Below are 20644 nucleotides of genomic sequence, written 5' to 3' on the forward strand. Positions count from 1 at the left end.
AGATTCTTAAAAATTTAATATTTTGAAGGCTTATGGTTAATTATGTGGACAAAGGGAAGATGTACTCAATGTGCTAAAGATAAAGTATTATAAATGGTAACAAATATGCAACTTTATTCTGCTCTTTCATGTTAATAACAACATTAACTCCAGATGTGTTCATGTCAGTCCTTCAAAGGAACATCAGGGCTCCAGAGGAGGCACACATGCATGTCAGTGCAAACAACACCAAGCTGTTGCTTTGCAGGGGGCTAGAATAATTTTCCTACAATAACACTCTGAGATAAAGTAAATACACAGCAGTTCAGACAAAAAAAAACATAAAGAGACAAAAGAGGAACACTAAGAAAAAAATGCACGGAAAAATGCATGTTTAAAACTTTAATACATCAACACAAATACAAAAGAAAAATATCCTGGAGTGTGTTGTTCTAATTTCTGCTATGATCTCTGTGTTCAGTGCCCCAGATCTTTGTGGAAATGGGAAAAAAAAAAAAAACATAGAGGCAGAGAGAGAAGCTTTCTGTCGCAAAACCTCAAAGCCAAAGCTTTTAGGTGTGTCTTTATGTTTAAATGGGTCAGGTTGTTTGGCCAGCCAGCTTGAGGGAAATGTCCCTTGAAACCAGCTGAAAGAACTAAACAAAAGAAAGAAACTGCTAGTAGTGGGATTACTCAAAGTCTGCGTGTGAGCATGTGTGTTTCGGTACAGATCAAATTCCCTCAGTGAGGAATCTGTGAACTTGTTACTGTATCGAATTCACAGCTTATGCTTTCATATTAAGCACACAAATGAACTATAACAGCAACGGGATGGAGCTTGACTTGTGTCTAATTAGATCAAGACTGCTGACACCTTTTTGTACCTTTCATGAACTAAACATGTAAGGCCTTTTAATGATGTTGAGACAGACGGACAGAGTAAAGAAAAAAGTTCAGAGATGCAGAACCTGAAAATTTACAGCATTGATGGAGGACAACACAGGGACTGTGCAGAGACACACACCTGCTTTGCAGCTTTGAAGACAAGATGAAAGCACTTCCTTTCTTATTATAGCACTTTGAACTATGTGTCAATGTATAGTGGCTTTCAGCAGTCTGCAACCTAGGAAAACACATTCAAGTTGAAACATAAAAAACACTTATTAACAAATATTTGACATTAGTGTAGTACAGAAAAATGATGCACATACAGAAAACGTCTCACCATCATGTGATCAGTGGAGTTGACTACATTAGCTTTATGATTCATTATAACAGCAAACATGACCTCACAGTGTTCATTGATGCTGCTGTTGGAGCTACAAAGCTGCTTGGAGCTCATTTCTTCTAGGTGCTGCTTAGTATACACCATAAAATGTTTAACTCTTCTGGATAGTAAAAGAAAATTCTGCTCCCCTATCCAATCTCTCACATATCACATTTCTGCCTCCCTTTGTGAGAAGTGTGGTGGTTCTTTTTGGGGTTTTTTTTGCTATGAAGCATGAAGTGTATCTGAGCTAAGATGTGTGCAGTTGGATGCTGATAGATTGAACTGAATCTCAGTTTTCTGCTCAACAGGTTGGGACAGGAGAGGAGAGGGGCAGCGAGAAATCCAACTGTGGCTTTTCTCTTCTTTTGGAGCAAAGGTTCAGACTCCTTTCTTTAGCCTTGAACAGATTTTAGCAGAATAAATTCATTCATAAACCACGTCCTGTCATTCTGAGTGCTACAAATGTCTGGTAGAATTAAACAGCTGCTTGTTTCAGTGCATATCTTCATCTATTTCAATATAAAAGAGAACAGGGGAGTCATTTGTCCTCAGTCTGAATATTTAATTTACAATAGAAGCAGAAATGATGCACCATTTAATTTAATGAGTGTATAAGAAACTCAGTTTTCTGTTTTTAATCACCAGGTTACTCATAAAGAATTTAACATACATTACCTAAGAAATGGAGACTTGCAAGTTAACCATCATGTAAACTCTGTCTAAGATGTTATGGTGTTAACTAAAGTGCTCTGATCAATGTCTTTTAAATACGAAGAACTACTACACAGATGCTGGTTTCTAAACAGCAACAGATAGGAAGCTGCTACATCTAGTGGATTTTGGTAACAACTGCAAGAGTTTTTCAGTCCTGCAGTGAGCTTACCATGATTCACAATCACTTTCAAATCTGTTAGCATTTCTTAATTAGACAATAAGGGTTCATTTTCTGAACATAATGGCAAACATAAATGCAAAAGAAGCTTGATCTTTTATTCGCATTATTATTACTAGAATTTCAGCATTTTAACTTCAGAAAGTAGTTTGCATGCAAAGAGCAGTTTTTGTCCTGTCTTCTTAGTTGGAAGCCAGTTTAAAGGGAATCTCTTTTCTGTCAGTATGAAGAGGAAGAATGATTGCAACCAAAAGCTGTTTCCATGCACATTACCGGAAGATGAGTACTCATTAAGATGGAGTTGAAAATGTGAATGTATCCTTTAAGCCTTTATGCGCTGTGTTGGACCTGTTTGCCCTTTCAGCTAACGACATTCTAAAACTTGCTTTAGCTGAACCCTTACTGACTATTCAGCCCAAGAAACTCAAGACACACTTCTGTCATTTTTTGTCGAATGTTGTCTTTTTATTTATTTATTTTTTCCAATTCATTTCCAGGGTTTAGGGTTATAATAATTATTCATTTTTTTCTTTTTCAGATTTTATTTGTCACTGAAACATCTGAAACTGAGACTGTGGTTATTGGCCAATCAAAGCCATTAAGGGCCTTACTACAAGCATAATGCTGAGTTTACTTTTCAAATGGAGGAAAGTAAATGGACTGTGAAATATTTGCTAGTGGTAACAAGCTTTTTCCAAGTTTACAGAAGGAGAGAGACCATATAATAACCTGTTCTGTTATCAACAAGTCTGTTAATTTCACAGAGTTTTGGAGCCAGTATTCTGGGACAAGCACAGTTAAACCAGTGATTGCAAGGGGACAGCCTGGTATGATGCAGCATTGCAACGTTCACAGTAAGAGACTGAATTTATCTTTAGTACAAAACTTCAGAAAAGTTAACAAAAATCCAAATCTCCACAATATCAAGAGCAACGTGAAAGCCTGCTTACAATTTAGCTTGTAAAGAGGTGCTATTTACAGAGAATGCTCATTTATGCCAAAAATAATAAGGCACATATGGCAGAAGAAATGTTTCAAACTACAAATGCTCAACTCGTTTACCACAGACCATGAGAGCAGCAGTCATACTGCACTATACCATGCTCTCAGTCTTCAGTATAAAGCTCTAAAGCTGATTGGTAAGTGAGCAGCTCAGTGGTTACACTAAATTTCTGTCACGCACAGCTTCCTTACATCAAAGGCTCCCTGGGTAATACATGTGGAAATTCAATGTAAAGTTTCACATGGACAGCCACTGCAATAATAGGATGAAGCCAACTGTGTCGTTATTTTCCTCCATGTTACTATGACAGGGTTCTTTCAATAAGTGAAAGAGAAACGACTCATTCAGCATTATTTCCATCACTTGATACAGCAACACTGCTGTTACAAACAAATAAATAGTGACGCTATCTAACCAGCTCACACTGATTTAAAAAAGAAATGATTTCTTTATAAATTTGTTGGGCTCAACAAACTCTAAACTTGTGGTTTAGCCATTTCCTGACCAGAAGTGACAGATAAAGTGGCCAATTTTTGATGCAGTGCGCAAAGCTGTCACTTTTAGCTAGGATGGAACTAAACCATTTATGATCAATAGTTAAAAATCTATGATGTTGTAGTGGTACTTCTCACAGAAGACATTTCTATTTGTAACTGCAAGAGGAAACATTATTAAATAATAAAATAATAAAATGAATGTTGCACAATCATGAAACTAGAACAGAACAGAGATTTTACTCATTATTTGAAGCCCTTACGTGGGGTGGCCTGTGCTGTGAGAGGAGGTTTGATCACTGCAGAAGTTTGGTAAATAGGATTTCTGGGAGAGCAGCAGTTCTAAAGTACAAACAACTAGCTGCTTTTAAATGAGAGCCACAAAGATGAAGGTGGGGTAAACAAGAGGAAGCAGATGGGTTACCAGCTGACGATATAAAGACCAGCTCATTGTGGAAACACAAATCAAAGTTGGTGTTTTACTACACAACTATACTGGCCAGATTCAGCTTACCAGGTCATTTCTATTGCTTTATATTTAATGCATGCTACGAAAAAGCAGTAGAAAATGATTAAGGGTGTTTCATTTTAATACAAATAAAATATTAGCATTTAAAAATCTAGATAAGCACCATTAAATATATGACTAAGAGCTATAAAAAGAAAATACAGTATGCCTCATGTGGGAGTATTGGATGCAGTTACTGGCTTGCCCCCACCTAAACTGTCATTCTCTAACTTCTCCATATTTTCAATGCTAACAAGTAAAAAAAAATACACTTAAGCTATTCACAAAATACAATAAAAGAAGTGAAAACTATTCAGAAGGCGGCAAAACACATCATCTGATATTAAGAAGAGAATATTTGCAAACTTCAAATAAAGACTGTGAGGATGCTTTATCTTTGGCCTCCCACTGATGGAGTCTTTTCGAAATTAATGACATTTATTATTTAAAATAAATTGTAATTCGAGACAAGAAAACACCAGGAAGCTTCAACTTCATAAATCTTTTGAAATTATGTTTTTTTCATATGGCTCATTGCTTAATGATTCTTTCAGTGCATTGCCGCCCCCTCTCAGGACAAGGGAAACAGGCTGTAGCCGAGTTGTGAGGCGTACATGGCCAGGTGTGCAGCAGGGAGGAAGGGGGTGCGGCTGTATGAGCATCCCAGTCTGTACAGCCCTGCTGAACCAGTCTGCATGTTAACACTTTGTGAAAAGGCAACAGAAGAAAAGCCTGGATAGAACACAGCTTTGGAGGCAACACCGGCAGCTATCTTGAGTTTCTCCACCTCGGCCTCCTGAAGCCTCTTGGCTTTGGCTCGTCGATTTTGAAACCAGATCTTGACCTGGGTCTCGGACAGTGACAGGGAGGAGGAGAACTCGGCCCGTTCGGAGATGGATAGGTACTGCTTTTGATGAAATTTCCTCTCCAGGGTGAGGAGTTGCACTGCGGTAAAGGGAGTGCGAGGCTTGCGGTTGGTTTTGTGCTTCCTCAAGGAGCAAACTGCAGGACTGATCTGACCTAGAGGACAAAGTTGAATGATTTGGTCAAACATTTAATATTCTGTATTGTCTAATGACCACTTAACTGATTGCAGACTGAAATATGCTCATTATTAAATTAATAAACTGATGCTGACTGAAGCTTCCCTATTTATTAGGGTTCATACACACACACACACACACACACACACACACACACACACACACACATATATAGGCCTATATATATATGTATATATATATATATATATATACATATATATATATATATATATATATATATATATGTATATATATCAAACTGAAACAAAGAAAATGGTTTATTAGAAACACGTTTAAAAAGCGGGATAAACTCAAACTGTTAATAAAACACTTGAATACAAAAGTGACTTTTACTGATTCAGCTGGAGCTAGAAGTTATATTTGCATGTTTTTCTCTTTGTTTTTTACGCTTGAAACCGAATCGTTAGTAAACTAGTTTATCAAGCAAGATTTGACAGTAAAATCGTACTGAAAGTTGACTTACGAGCTTTTGTTGACATCTCTAATGAGTTGGATACCCAAGGACTTCCTCCTTGCTCTAGTGGCTCTGGTTTAATAGATACCAGCTGATGGGAAATCTCATCCGGCCTGTGCGCAGTGTCATCGGTCAAAGTGTAATTTCCCGTCTCTCCGTTAGTTGCTGGCGGCGACCTCCTGTCCGACATGAGCGCCTCAACACTGAAGGGCAAGCGGGACACCTGCTCTGTGCGCCTCTTCAGCGTCGCTGCTTCCACATCCTCGTCAGTGGAAAACTCGTCTCTCGGGTCTCCGGTAGCAGACATGCTGTCTTTTTATTGGATCCGCTTCTAATTCCAGTCCGGGAAACTCATTCCTTCCTGAGCCGAAGTACAAATATGCAGCCTGTAGTCTGTGAAATAAAAGAAACAAAACCAAAACAAGTCGGAGTAACTTCTGCTGAGTTGCCACAAAGTTGACAAAAGGTGGTGCAAGGAAAAAAATCTGGGGAGCAGTCGGGACCAGATGCGTCCTGATCCCAAATGTGGGAGAAGACTTGTGATTGGACGGCGTGTTTGGGGCGATGGAATCTGCCACACCCCCATCCAGACAGCCGGTCAGCAACTCATCAGCCTCATTTAGCGGCAATTACTTAACTTGTTTTAAAAGCAGCGCATTATGTTTTATCATAAAGTGGCATTTTGTGTCACACTTCTTTTGGTCTGCAAACTGCGCATCATTAGTTGAAACTGAAAGCAGAAAAGTGTTAGCAGGCTTAATCCTGAATTAATACATAACAGTTTTGCATAAATTTAAGGAACTAATACTAAACCCTGCTAGTAAATAGCATGTACATTTCATTCCCATCTGCTTAACTCTATCCCATCCTGCAATTAGACTCGTGGATTTGCCTGTCTGTGTCTCGGACAGTCTGCAGCACCAGGATGAAAAGCATGAGAGACATCTGTCTCAAGAGCAGTAGTTCTACTTAACAATGCCTGAAAAAGCTCCTTAATCAAGTTCTAACTTGCAGAGCCTTGACACCACTGTGTAGGGAGTAATCACAATGGTAATCAATAAGAATCATGCTGCTTTTAAAATTCAGACAGCACTATGTAGAAAACAGGTACTTAAATGTGAGAGTCAGTTGGAAGATGGATTAGGGTTTTGGGAAGGACTTAAAATCACTGTCATTACATTGTTATTATTAACACCTTGTAATTAGGCCTGTGGAATCCGGTTCTTTTAAGCAGGATTTAACGGTAATGATGGAAAATTGCTACCTTCCTGGAGTCTAAGGCGCCCGCTGCGATTAGCCCCAGTCTCTGCTCTGTTTGTGGAGACAGAGGTGTCTCTCGCTGTGTTTGAAGCTCACACCAGTAGGGCTCTAAAGCATTAGGAAACATCATGAGGGGTACAACTGCAGCTCTTGCCTTCTTAATAACTGTCTCAAACCAACCCAGCAAAGGGATGAAGTAATGCGACATCAAGAACCAGCCAAAAAGAGGGTAGATGATAAAATCACAATGGTGGAAGAGCGCAATGTATAATGTCATTCTGGGTGAGATGGAGCATTCATTCATCCAAGACCAGACATGCCCAGAAGATGATGCAAAATTAATGTGCTCAGAGCCTCGTTTGCTTCTAAATCTTCAACTGTATCTGCTGTGTTCATCTCATGGACAGATGTCCCCACAAACAAAGGCCACTGGTGAATGAAGCAACTACAGTGTTCTGTCCAGAGCTCTGTGATCAGCTCTCAGAGAAAATGTAATCTCTAATCAGCAGGATAACGGTGGAATCAGGGTCTCAGCTCCTTGGTATCTAAACTTTAGCTTTTCATTTCTATGGGTTCTTTACTGATTACACAGCACACACACACACACAGGTGGACAGAGCAACAATTTTTTTTATTCTTTTTTTTTCACAAAGTCAACACAAATTGAAAATTAATGATTGCAAAACAAGTCTGAGAGATGTCAGCTCCAAACATGGTGAGTCCAGGGCCTCAGCATACAGACAGGCTGGCTGATTAAAGAACACACTGCAGCTGTGATACTCAGCCTCACCGGGCTTGGATCGCCTGAAACACTGCTCCACATCTTCCACCCCAAACTGAGCTTAAGCCATGACCCACACCCACACATATCCCTTTATACTTGACTCTTCTCCTTACTGTCTACATAAATCTGGATGTCAGAGGGTATGGTAGACCACCTTCAAACAAGTAGGCACCAGTTTGTGAAGCATTTGTTATCAGACAGAAAAGGGTACAACAATCTAGCACCCGATCAATGAAATGCCTTTAAAAACAGCATCAACAAAAAAAAAAGACCCACTTTAAAAGAAATAAGGTTTGGAGCAGACTTCAGATTTTCTGGTAAAGTGTTCTAGATATTAGAAGCATAGAAACTAAATGCTGATACTCCTTTTTTTTTGGTTTTAACCCTCTGGATGGAAATCAAACTCGACCCAAAGGATCTTAGAGGTGTCGTGGCTCATAGTGTCAGCAGATCAGAAATATCCGCTGGACCAGAACCATTCAGAGCTTTGTACACCAGCAGCAAATTTAAAATAATTTCTTTGGCACACAGAAAGCCAGTGCAGCGACCTGAGAACTGGAGGGATGTGTTCCCTTGCTTTGGTCTTTGTGAGGATACAAGCAGCAGCATTCTGGATTAGTTGCAGCTGTCTCAGTGATTTTTAGAGACCTGTAAAAACTCCATTACATTTGTTAAGACTACTGAAAACAAATGCATGAACCATGCTGAGCCATCAAACCTCCTTGTCTAGATAAAGTCTCCTGTTGGTCAAAGGCTAATTTGGTCACTGCTTTAATGTTGCTGTTAAAATTCAGCTCAGAGTCCAAAATGACACCAAGATTTCTGGCTGACTGATGCTGGGCACTTATATTTGAACGCTCATCTTTGTTTCCAAACATGATTTCAGTTTTATCTTTATTTAGCTGAATGGCATTTTTGCACCTTTTTTTCTATTACTGACAATCCTGAAGTTATAAATGTTGGTTTGAGCAAAAAGAGAAAAGTATTGCGAAAAGTTGTAGGAAAAACAATCTGCTCTGCTGCGTTTTCAATGGTTTGGTGTTGTTAACATTCTGGTTTTCTCATGCTATCCAAAAATATCAAGATGGGAAAAGAAGCATGTGTATTTTTGGGGGGAATACGCAAGAAACTTCTAAACAAAAATCTGCCCCCTGTAATCTGTCAACAGTGTAATTTATCTTTGCAGTCTTTCCAGCAGTAAGCAGACTCACGATAGAAAACTGTCCAAGCAGAGCACCAACGAACCAGAAGAGCTAAATACTCCAGCTCACACCAAACATCCTGGCAAGCATTTTGTTCCAGCGCCACTAGCTCTGATGGCAAAATTTAAAGATTAGAGCAGTACTGAGATGTGCTTCCCTCTTTGTCTCACAAATACCTGAGGTGTCATTAAATGGCTCTCTAGAGTCACGAAAGAAGCACTCAATGGAAATTTCCTTCACATGAATTTATAATGATGAAAATAGAACATATAAAGGCGGTCATATGAGTAATCAACAAACAAACTAATCGCAGGAGGGCTGTGATTATGATTATGCAACTCCATATTGCCGAGCCTCAGACCGGACCTTGTTTTAATGAGACTTTAGCAGTGGCATCGTTTCCAGGCCATGCAGCATCATCTTCAAAGGTTTCAAAATGAAACACCCAAACATACAAGGACCAGTGATTATTTCACTGCAACCATCATGGGACAATCAAGACCAAATCAATATTTCATCTGAAGACAGTCCAAATAAACATCTCAGAAGAGAAATAAGCATAATCATCACCCACCTCCATACAACTTATGCTTAATGTTGTTATAAGTATAGGGTAGCGTGGATTAAAGCTAAAATTAAAATGAACTTTTATCCCCTCAAGGTCTAAAGAAAGGATTATATTTGGGGTGGCCTGCATGTCTTTAGATTAGTTATGTTATAAAGCTGACACCCACCCGTACCAAAGCTGTTTATTTACCAAAAACTAAAATAGTACTACCGGAGACAGGAAAGCATACTCTCCAGCTGTACTAAGCTAAAAAAAAAGAGTACTTCAGTACTGTTGTATGTTTAAAGGTATCATATTTAGTTAACAAAAGAAAATCTTCAGCATCAAAACCTTCAAAAAGATTGTAGTGAACAGTTAAAAAGACAAGATCCACATGACTTTTTAGGGTTTGGATTATTTTTTATAATATGAATTTTGAATTTTCAATATCATCAATGCAAAAGTATCACATATTTTTTTTACTTTATTTACTGAGTGCAAAAAGACAAGCCAGATTGAGCTGCAGAGAGTAATTATCTGAAGTAGCTGAATGTGTTTTCTCATTATTGCCTTGCTAAGTTCCTTATATTATGTAATTATTGTGGGTAAATCTAATTATTGCATCACTGTCTTTGCATACATTAGTGATTATAATAAGTCAATTCATTATACTTATACAATAAAAGTAGATAATTTTTTTTTTATCCATTCAAGCACAATAAATTACAGACACTTTTTTATGCATGAACAGACATTTGGAGTTAGCCAAAGCACAGGGATGCTTCAACACACCAGATTCAAATGAATGGATCACTAATAAGAATGTGCAGAACTTGGCAACAAGTTGCTGGAGAGATCTGTGTTATTTCATTCAGGTGTGCTGGAGAAGAGAAACATCTAAAACCTGCAGAGCAGTGGCAACTCAAGGACCAGAATGGTCTAGCTGCAAGTCAGACCCTCAATTTTGACCCACATTTACCACAAAATGCAAATGGTAAATTATATTCACTGAAACAGAAAAACCTCACAAATGAATCTTTCAGCAAGTTTTCATGAAAGTGAGCGGAATATAGTCACAGCTGGAAAAAAATGTTATTCATATTTCTAAATTGAAGTCACACTTGTGGCAGCCTGTTGCCGTAGTATCTTCCTGAGATTTTTTTCCATTATCTAGATGATTTTGGGGAAATTTTTCTACACTTGTTTGGATGCTGTGGTATTATTTATGCTGGTACTTTTTAAACATCTGTTGTGATGATGAACCATACACATGGAAAAGTCCAAGTAACACCTGGATGAGTGTAAAACTCCAGATGAGTGGAAGAGGAGATGTCACAATAGCAGGGCAAGAATAAAATGGAAAGTAAGGGGTAGGAAGTTTCAACTATTTCCTCCTTTCATTATAAGGAGGAACAAGAGATCACTTGTAGTAAAATAAACAAACTTGGAGTACTGATGTGGTGCAGCAGGAATACAGGATTATCTGTTTCAACTCAACATAGCTCCAAATGTATTTCCCGATCTCCCACTTAGACTAATGTACAGACGGACAGACTGCAGGCAGAGCGGTGAGACTGAAATAAATCCTGCACATGTCACTATGACCCTGATATTAACCAGTTACAGCAGCTTTGAGTTTCTGTTAATGTTGTCTGCTAGATGATGTCTTCAGCCTAGTTTATACCAGGGTGCAACACCCCAACGAATTTATGGTAATCTCTGAATATTTCAATTAAACTTCTCGCCCTCTGCTACTCTTCCAACTGTCCAAAAGTTTGTACACCGACTTTTATATTTAATGTATAAATATTATTTGTATTAATTAATTGTATTGTACAATATTAATTGTAATTACAGTTTTTCTTTAATAATTTATATGCCAACATCCAAATATTTCCTTTGTGGATAAGAAAGTATTCATTCATTTCAAAATTAGGTCACAGGTGAGTAAAGTGTGCTTGTCCTTTGCTTGCAGAGATTACAACTCCACAGTTTTGTAATATAATGTAGACATCAAATTCAAGATGAGTATATATTTATAACTCAGTTTCAAAGTTAAATATTGGATAAGATTGCCTTTGTTCTATGTTGAATGTCTTTATGACAGGACTGAACAACCCAATTCAATCCAGTTTATTTATAGAGCACTTTAAACACAGCACTGTTGACCAAAGTACTGAAAACTAAAACAATAAGAAATCATTTACAAAACATGTATATCTAGAAATGAACATAGGCCAAAAACATCAGTCAGGAATTATAATTATAAAATGACCAAAAACAATAAAACCTTTAAAAAAAACATGAAAGCATCAACTAAACTGGTTTTAAAAGACAAAGAAAATTAGTGGGTTTTAAGAAGAGTTTTAAAGACAGACAGCGAGGAGGCCTGCTTTATGTTTGAAGGCAGCTGGTTGGTGCTGCCACAGCGAAAGCCCGGTCCCCTAAGTTTCAGCCTCGTCTTAGGAACAACCAGGAGCTGCTGGTCAGCAGACCTTAAAAGTCGTGTGTAGTCGAGTGTAGGGCTGAAACAGGTCTGATAAATATTGTGGTGCTAGACCATTCAGAGATTTACACATTAAAAGAAAAAGTTTCAAATGGACTCTAAAACCAACAGGAAGCCAACGAAGTGAAGCCAGAACAGGTGAGATGTGCTCTGACTTACAGATGCCGGTCAACAAGGGAGCAGCTGCATTTTGGACCATCTGAGGGAGAAACTTGACTAAACCCCTACATCCAGAGCGCTACAAGAGTCCAACCTTGTTGTTATAAAAGCATTAATGACTCTCTCAAAATCCTTTCCAAACAAAACCGGCTTAATTTTTGTTAGCTGCCTAAACTGAAAGAAACTGGACTTAACCACATTATTAATCTGTTTGTCCAATTTAAACTTAGAGTCAACCTTTACGTCCAGACTAATTACAATGGGCTTAACAAAGGGTGACAAAGATTCATCAGAAAAGGAGCCTTATACCCTTAAAGCACCAGACCATCATTCTGCTTGCTACAATGCTGGACAGGACAAGTTAGATAAAAAAAAAAGGGTGACAGAGTCCAGACATGCAGGGAGAGCAGTCGAGGAACCACTGGGTTTGAACAAAATGACCTCAGCTTCTTTTCATTAAAACTCAGTAAGGAAATAATGAAAACCAAAATTTGCTGCATTAAAACATAATGTCCTTATTTTGTTTACCATTACAAAGTCACTTCTACATTCTTTATGTAATGCATATGCACAAATACAGGAGTCCTCTGCAGAGGGGGGCACCTCTGCTTTATCGCCTCCTCCAGGCAGCATGATTACACTTAATTGCACCCACAACCAGGTGACACACAGCTAGAACGGGACTTTGACAAACTATCCGGAGGAGAGGACAAGAAGATTAGTGAAATGCTTCAGTTGTTTGCACATGCAAACAGATGCTCCCTGTTGACTTAGTTATGGCTGACGAAACTCAGTGACAGCTTTTGTTTTCCTGCAAATTTCAACATCCTGAAGTCTGTCTGGCAGTGAAGACAATAAAAGAATTGGTATCTTAGGAAAACACAAACATGAGACACAATAACCCCGCTGTGACTTTTAATCCAAGAATTTTTAAGTTTAAGGAAAATGTAATGTTATTATGTTAAAAGTTAGATTGAAGTAAAGGAATGTAAACGTTCTGCGAAAAAAGGTGAGAGAAAAACTTTTTTTTTTTAAACCCTGTCCTGTCCAGCATCCTAACATACAGAACAGTGGTCTGTGTGTCATATTTTGCTTGTCAGATTTGCTCTACTAAGGGAGACATGTTGTATACATGCCTGCCCTTGGTATTTTTATTATTTTTATTGTAAACTTATTTTCTTTAGTCTTTATATGTCAGTGCCAAACCTGACAGGGAGATAGAGAAAGAGGGGTAAAAAAAAAAGGGATAAAAGGACAGGATTAAATGTGAAAATAACAGTTGTCTAGGCTGCCTAAAACACATTATATATATATATATATATATATAAACTACCACAGTACTGCATGATACATAAAGAAAATAGGATAATGATGATATAAAAAAGTACAGTAGTCATCAAACTTACCTGCAGAGAAACGTACCAACACACAAACAACAGCAACATCTAGCCAGAAGCGGATGGAGAGACGAGCACGTTTGTGAGCATGCACGTGTGAACGTGCGTGTGTGGCCATGAAAAACTTTTCAAAGTATTAAAAACAAAACAGTAAAACCATGAGATGGGGTCTCCTCTAAATGGAAAATTATGTTTAATATCTGTTTTTAAAGGTAGTGTTTTTCCTTCTTTCTTTCAGTTTTAAATTTCATTCGATAAAATGAATGTTTAAAGCCTAACATTGTATAATAGACGTGTTCTATGCTGCCACTTAAAGTGAAACAGAGCTGTGGTTGAAAGTGGAATGAATAAAAAGTTAATTTTCTCATTAAAAACAGTCATTTTAATTAAAGTGTACTTAAACAATGATGCAGCTTAAACTTCACTAACTTTACTTTTAACCAGTTATGGAAGTGACAGGGTTAATATAGAGAGCGTTACTAACGGCACTACTTTTTTTCGGTAATGGGTAATCTAATTACAATTCCCATCGTTACAATGCCATTACCTTTACTTGGGATAAAACGTTACTGACAGCACGTTACTATTGAGAGATAAGATTCGTTTTTGTTTTTTGGGGTGAGTAATACGCCTGAAACTGGAGAATACTCTCAATGTTCGAGTAGAAGAGTTGCCTTGTGTTGTTATCGCGTGCAAGAGAAGTGGGTCCGCGTTTTTATCGCGTGAGTTTTCACTCCATTTAAACCCGCGGGGCATCGACCCGCTCAGATCCACATGGGTGGAACAAACAGTCAGAGTCGGTATTCCGATAAAGTCAGAAAATGTTCCAGGCTGATAAGATTGATGTGTGGTTCTTTATTTGTTCAGTAGATAACTTCACATTAATTCCTCAACAACTTCTGCTGATTTTGCAGCGAGGTAGGCCTCCAATGGACACTGCACTTACAACCTGAAAGAGAGGCGTATAAAATTATAGCTTTTTTAAATGATCAACTTCGCTCTGAAAGAGCCTCTTTTGTTTTGGTGAAACCTCCTTCCACCGGCAAACGCTTTCCTCCTCCGCCGCTCACTTCTCCCCGGGTCACCGCCCGGCTGAGGAGCGGACCCAGTCAGGGTGCGCTGCCACACACAAACACACACCCGGAGACGCAGCAACGGCGAGTCCAGAGAAAACAAAGGAAGAGTTTTAAGAGTTCTGGAACCAGACATCACTTTTCCCTCACAGAGATAAAAGACAAGAACGTTACGAGAAATGGGGTCATGATAATCAGAAACGCTTTTTTTGTGTGTGTTTGTTTTTTCATGGTGGCTGTAGGCGGGTAGAACCGCGAGGAGCTCCTCTCCTGAAGAGAAGATCCGACATCCAGCAGCCTGAGATTAGTGTCCATGATTTTTCTGTCATTAGGGTTCCACTTCAACCATTAGTCAGATCTAGTATTCGGTTTCATTATGAATAAATTAACATTCAGATGGATTTAAAATTTCGTTAAAGGGAACATATTTGAAGATTTTTTTAAATAAAGAAATAGTTACTTTTCCCAAGTAACTTATTACTTTTATAATGCTGTAACTGTGACTAACACCGTTACTCTTTGCAGGTAAATATAATGATTTTTTGTTAAAATAACATGCACAACACTGCTTATAACATGAATATGAATTAATTTCCTCTCTGAGAAAATATAGCATCGATATTTATTTACTTAAATAATTTTAAGCTTATAGGCATAACTTTATCCTCTGTTTAGTAGCTTATAGTTATGCTGCAATGACACCATTCAACATCATCTTCAAACCAGTTATTGGAAATACACCTAATCTGAATTTTCTATTACTGCGATTTCAAGTCTGCTTCAAATTTCCTTGAAAATATTGCACAAACACAGTGTCACTTCTAAATAAGAAAATAGGTCAACCAAATGGCACAGCATTCACTTATGCAGTAAAAAGTTGGTATAAGTTGTTCTAGAAGTATGCACTTCAGTTATTTTACACCAGCAGGTGATTGGAGCTCTGGCAAGTTTTGTTTGTCCTGCAAGTCAGCAGTCAGCCAACACAACTCTCAAATTTGCTGACATTAGCAGGTCCTGTTTCTCACAATGAGCCATTTCAGTCTGGATGCGCTATGTAGGTGTTAAAACACAATGAGTCATACATCGAGAAAAGCAGATGCACGCTGAAATGCTATCTAGGTGTTTTCACTTAAGAGACTTTTTTTAATAGATGCTGTAAAAGCTGGTGTTATATTAAGTCACACCAGTTCGAACTTTCAAGCAAATTTTACAGGAATGGTGGACTTATCGTAGGTCTCCTCTACAACAAGACTACTGTGAATTATTTCCTAAACTTTTGTGGAAAAAAAAACAGCTTGTCTTAAACCTAATAACATCCTCAGGTCTCTAACCATGTAAACAATGCAGCAAACTACTGATCTACTGGTTTGGCAGTGTGGTCTGGAGGTACAACTTCCAGTCTGCTAGTCTCCTAACAAACCACAACTCTGATGGCCCCACAGCCTGATGAACAGCCAATCACCGCTCTGAGTCATTTACCCTAAGTGCTATTACAACACCCTCAATAAACTACCCAATTACTGGTTCAAAGCCTGTATTTATTTTATACTTTATTTTCTGCAGAGTACAATAACCCATGAGTTAAGGATTTGTTTTTTAAGGATTTAAAATATCCTTGTGTATACAAAAGTCAGATATAGAGCAGCATGATCACATTATTCAGTGCATCAAAGGCCCAAATAATCTTGCTAAACTATCTGTTGTTCAAATCAGCTTTGTACTCTTTGCAAACTTGTTATGAGATATGTTTAAAAAGACAGCTTTTATTCTGTGGTTGTGGACTGAATGAATCACCACAGGCATACCAGGAAACCACACAAATAAAAGCAAAGTTGTTTTAACATTAAATTTAATCTTACCAGCATATATCTGCTAATCCACAACAAAACAAATGTTTGACTAAATTGTATTCTGAAGTAAACATAGTTCAACCGTTACTCTGTGAAAACATTAAAAAATTCACAGTATATTTCAACACATGCTACACTCGCAGAGGCAACGCTTCTAAGAGGTTTACTGGGAAGTCTGATAAGGCTGCTGCACTACGTTCCGGACTGAAAAGGGTAAAAGAACTGGCTTCTGAACACGGGCAATGAGGCTCATCAATCAAAGCATTCAGAAACTGCAGAACGATTTAAATCAAATTGTCCGACTCCACAGTTTAACAGCAATTATTTCACAGTTTAAATAATCACAGCCATATGCTGCTTTCACGATGGCTTACTGACATAAATCTTGTTAAGAAAAATAAACTTTAAACTTCATTGAAAGTTCGGGGGGGGGGGGGGGGGGGGCGGCGCTACTGTCACCAGCAGGGCAGCTCACCTTCCTTCTGGTTATACCTTTCCACACACCCATCACTCCTCCACCCACACAGGGGGTTGCTGGAATGGCCTGGTCTTCCTGTGGTTGCCGGGCAGGGCCTGTCTCAGAAGGTAGGTGGCTCTAGGCTTGCACTCGGGGAGCCAGTGTCTGGCAGGGCCGACAGGGCAATTGTCCCAGGTTCCCTGGGACCCATACTCCATGGCCATGGGTCCTCTGAATGCAGCCTTCCTTAACCTCATTTTAGGTGAGTGTGTGGTCCTCCCTGCGGTGGGCTGCCTGGTTCTGTGCTCCATGATGGTTGCTGGCTGCCTGGTGCTTTGGGGCTTCTCAGTCTGCTTGCCATCGTCCTTGGAGGCACAGTTGCAACTTATTGCTGAAATTTGGCACTCATTTGGCAATCAAGAAAAGCCCTATATCCATAAAGCTACTCTTGGCAAAATAAATTTGGTGAGCACAACACAGCAGTAAGACCATCATTCTGCTGTCATGATGCTGGTCACGAAAAGGTAAGGAAAAAAAAAACTTCTGTGAACTTGCTTTTGGAACCATATTATATGTAAAGCTTTACTATCTTTGAAGGCATACATCATCCAAATATCCATCTATTTACAGAAGTACAAGATAACCCACTGATGTGTAAAATGAAAAGTAAACAACAAAAAAGTATAGTACCAATACATATTATTAATACAACTCTCATTCTGTTGCTTTATGCGAGTAGCAACACTGTAAACATTTTCCATATTTAATAATAAAACTGTCCTGTGGGGTGTGACTTATCACTGAACCCGCATAAGAAAGTAATACTAGAGGGAGAGCGCCCTCTTGTGGATTTATAGTAACTCTTACAAGTTTCTCTTTGGATAAACTCAGTTAAAAATCATTATTGTCAAATGCAAACAAATCTATATTTTCTCATGGAAATGGTTTGCTGTGTTATTCGTTTAATTGGCCTATATGATCCTTCACTACTCACTGTAACTAAAAGAGACAAACTCCATGCATGTTACAAGACAATTTATTGCTCTGAAAGTCTCCACCAACATCAAACAATACATGCTTACAAAGGCACTACAGAGTGACTGCTACCTTATAACTAGACCAGGTAACGATTTTAACAGCCCATATTATGACTGTTTAAAGCATGACTGAAATAAAATGAAATCACAAAGACCATTAAAGGAATCTGTTCAACAAAATAACTTACCAATGGACATTATCTTTTAAAAAACTCCATTGGTCAAATACCTTCCTATGCAGATTGCTGTAAAAACAACCAATTTGTGCATATACTGAACACTTAAGGAACTTAAACACCCACTAGTCAGAACTCTGATCTGGAAAACACTGAAGATGACTTAAGATGAGTGCTGGTGAGTGGTCTTCTATAGCCAAGCCTTTCTGAACCACACAGATTCAGATTCCCTGCCTTAAGGCAGCAAGTCTCTCTCTGATAAGTTCGTTCTCCTCCAGCATCTTGGAGATGGTCCTAAGAACTGAAAGCTGGGCCTATCCAGGACATGAGACACAATCCCAGGAAAAAAACAAACAACAACAACAACAAAAAAACAGGTAGTTTTAGTCTCTCTCTCTCTCTCTCTCATATTATATATATATATTAGGGGTGGAACTCAATTTTAAAAATTTATCTAATTAATTAGAGGCTTTGTAATTAATTAATCTTGAGTAATCACATTACAATAGTTGCCCCCAAAAGCAAAATGTTTTAATTTAAAAGGATTTTAGTGGACAACTGAATCAAATAATATATAGACATTAATATTGTAAACTCTAGCTCTAGAAATGTCTAAGAAAATGCATTTAGTTGCATTTAATTCAAAACAGAAGAAAAAGAAATAGAAAATATCCCTGGTCAAAACTGAACCAACCTAAAGTTAAAGTGTCATTTTAAAAACATTAACTTCCCTCCACTGACAATTCCCACTCCTAATATAAATTTTATACATATATATACACACACACAATTTTTTTCTTATCTTCCTTAGTTAGTATCTTCACACACTATATACTTTGGACAGAGCCTACCTTTTCCTTCTCATTTGTTGTGTTGGAGCTTTGCGAGAAAAAGAAAACATCTCCATCAGCAAGGGCAGACACAGGGTTGGCACCTGACAACAGCGACATCAGCACAGCATTTTAATACAAGGCTGCTTCCTGTCCTGCTGCAGTCCATTATTTATCCTTTGTTTTCATAAGTTTTGTGTGAAACAGGTTTTGTTAGCCTTGTCAAATAATCTTGTGAGCAACACTGCAAAGACAGGACCTAAGTTTCTAACAATGTTATGTAAAATCATTAATGTGTTATAATAATTAGCTAGAAACAGTAACAAACTTTATTTCAGTTTCATTCCCTTTGTAATTTCTCTCTGGAGCAAATAAAGTATTTTTATTTAATTCAATTTAAACTGCAGTTACTATTTTTTACCAGCTGTTTTAAGAATTTTTCTGGATTTTACCATTAAACAAAGACGCGTTGTATGAACGAATGTAATTTTTTTACATAACGCAAAGAAACAATCTAATATCCCAGTTTTAGCCACTACGTTTATTACTTAAAAATAGCAATATTAATAACAATAATAATAATCTAAGTTGAGACTCAGTATTCAACCGCAAAATGTACTTAATTTGTTTCGATTATCCAAAGTCCTAAGCTAACATTAGGCCAAGCACACACATAAGCTAGCTAACAACAGCTTGTTGGTTCACTTATTAGATATTTTTTAAAAAGTAATATTACGCTGCGTTTCTCGTCTTTGGCTTCCAGGTGTCTTAGTTGTATCTTTCGCAGGCTTTGTGGCAACTTTTGTCGATGTTCTGCCATCTTTGGTCACTTTTACGAGCAAAGTGGGATTAAATTTGGTTATTTTGACTTTTAAGACAGGCCGACTAATTTTTTCTTGCGTAGTTTTACTACGCTTGCCCTGACGCTTGTCCTTATGACACCGAGTGGAGGGTTCGGTCTGGTCCATTCCCGGTTCGTTTCTTTGACTGGAGGCCGACTGTGACCCAAACCGAGGCACATATACAGTCTTAGTTGGGGGCATCTTTTCCAACCGTGACTCTCGAAGTAAAGGGCGATGCATTTAAATTACCCTGCTGAAACCAGCCAGCAGGTGGCGCTGTTATCCTAATAATATAGCGGCCAACGTGTGGTAATCTTTCAAACTGAAAGCTGTTTTATATTCTGAAAACAAGGGCTTATTTTGGGACGAATTTAGAAAAATTGTACAGAAAAATACTTCACATAGAATGCAATAGACCAAAGTATTCACTTACACTTACCATTTACTTAATTGGTTAAAGCCCTGCGGCAGCCTCAGGTCGTGCATGGTCAGTCCTGGCATAACATCCACTACCCTTATTCTTCTTTCTAAAATCATTTGAGCTCAACAGGGTGCACAGCCATCTTCCAGTCTTTCCAGAAATGCTCAGCTAGTTTCTGAAAGCCTTATGTAAGCATCTTTTAGTTTGTTGTGATGCTTTAAGTTTATATATTGAACCAGTTAGCACTCTGGACAGTTTATACTTATATGTCAATACGAATATGCTTTTTACATTTCTCCTCATCTAATGTCTCATAGGCAAATATCCCCTAGGAATGCCACTGCCCTCACCATATTAGAACTGTGTGATGTTCAGTGCCGGGTTTCTGTTGAGGGTTACTGCCCAATAATTTAATTTTGCTCATGTAAGAGACGCACAT

At 38.2% G+C, this 20644-nt stretch overlaps 1 protein-coding gene across 1 annotated transcript; it reads right to left on the reverse strand.

Annotated features, from left to right (window-relative positions):
- Positions 1-473: 473 nt before the first annotated feature.
- Positions 474-6164, reverse strand: LOC121642545 (homeobox protein MSX-2-like). Its single transcript, XM_041989296.1, has 2 exons — positions 5674-6164; positions 474-5166 (listed from the first exon to the last, which is right to left on the reverse strand). Exons 1-2 carry the CDS (start codon positions 5969-5971, stop codon positions 4718-4720), a joined length of 747 nt encoding a protein of 248 aa, XP_041845230.1. The 5' UTR covers positions 5972-6164; the 3' UTR covers positions 474-4717.
- Positions 6165-20644: the final 14480 nt, after the last annotated feature.

The sequence above is a fragment of the Melanotaenia boesemani genome, chromosome 7, assembly GCF_017639745.1.
Source record: "Melanotaenia boesemani isolate fMelBoe1 chromosome 7, fMelBoe1.pri, whole genome shotgun sequence".
NCBI lineage: Eukaryota > Metazoa > Chordata > Actinopteri > Atheriniformes > Melanotaeniidae > Melanotaenia > Melanotaenia boesemani.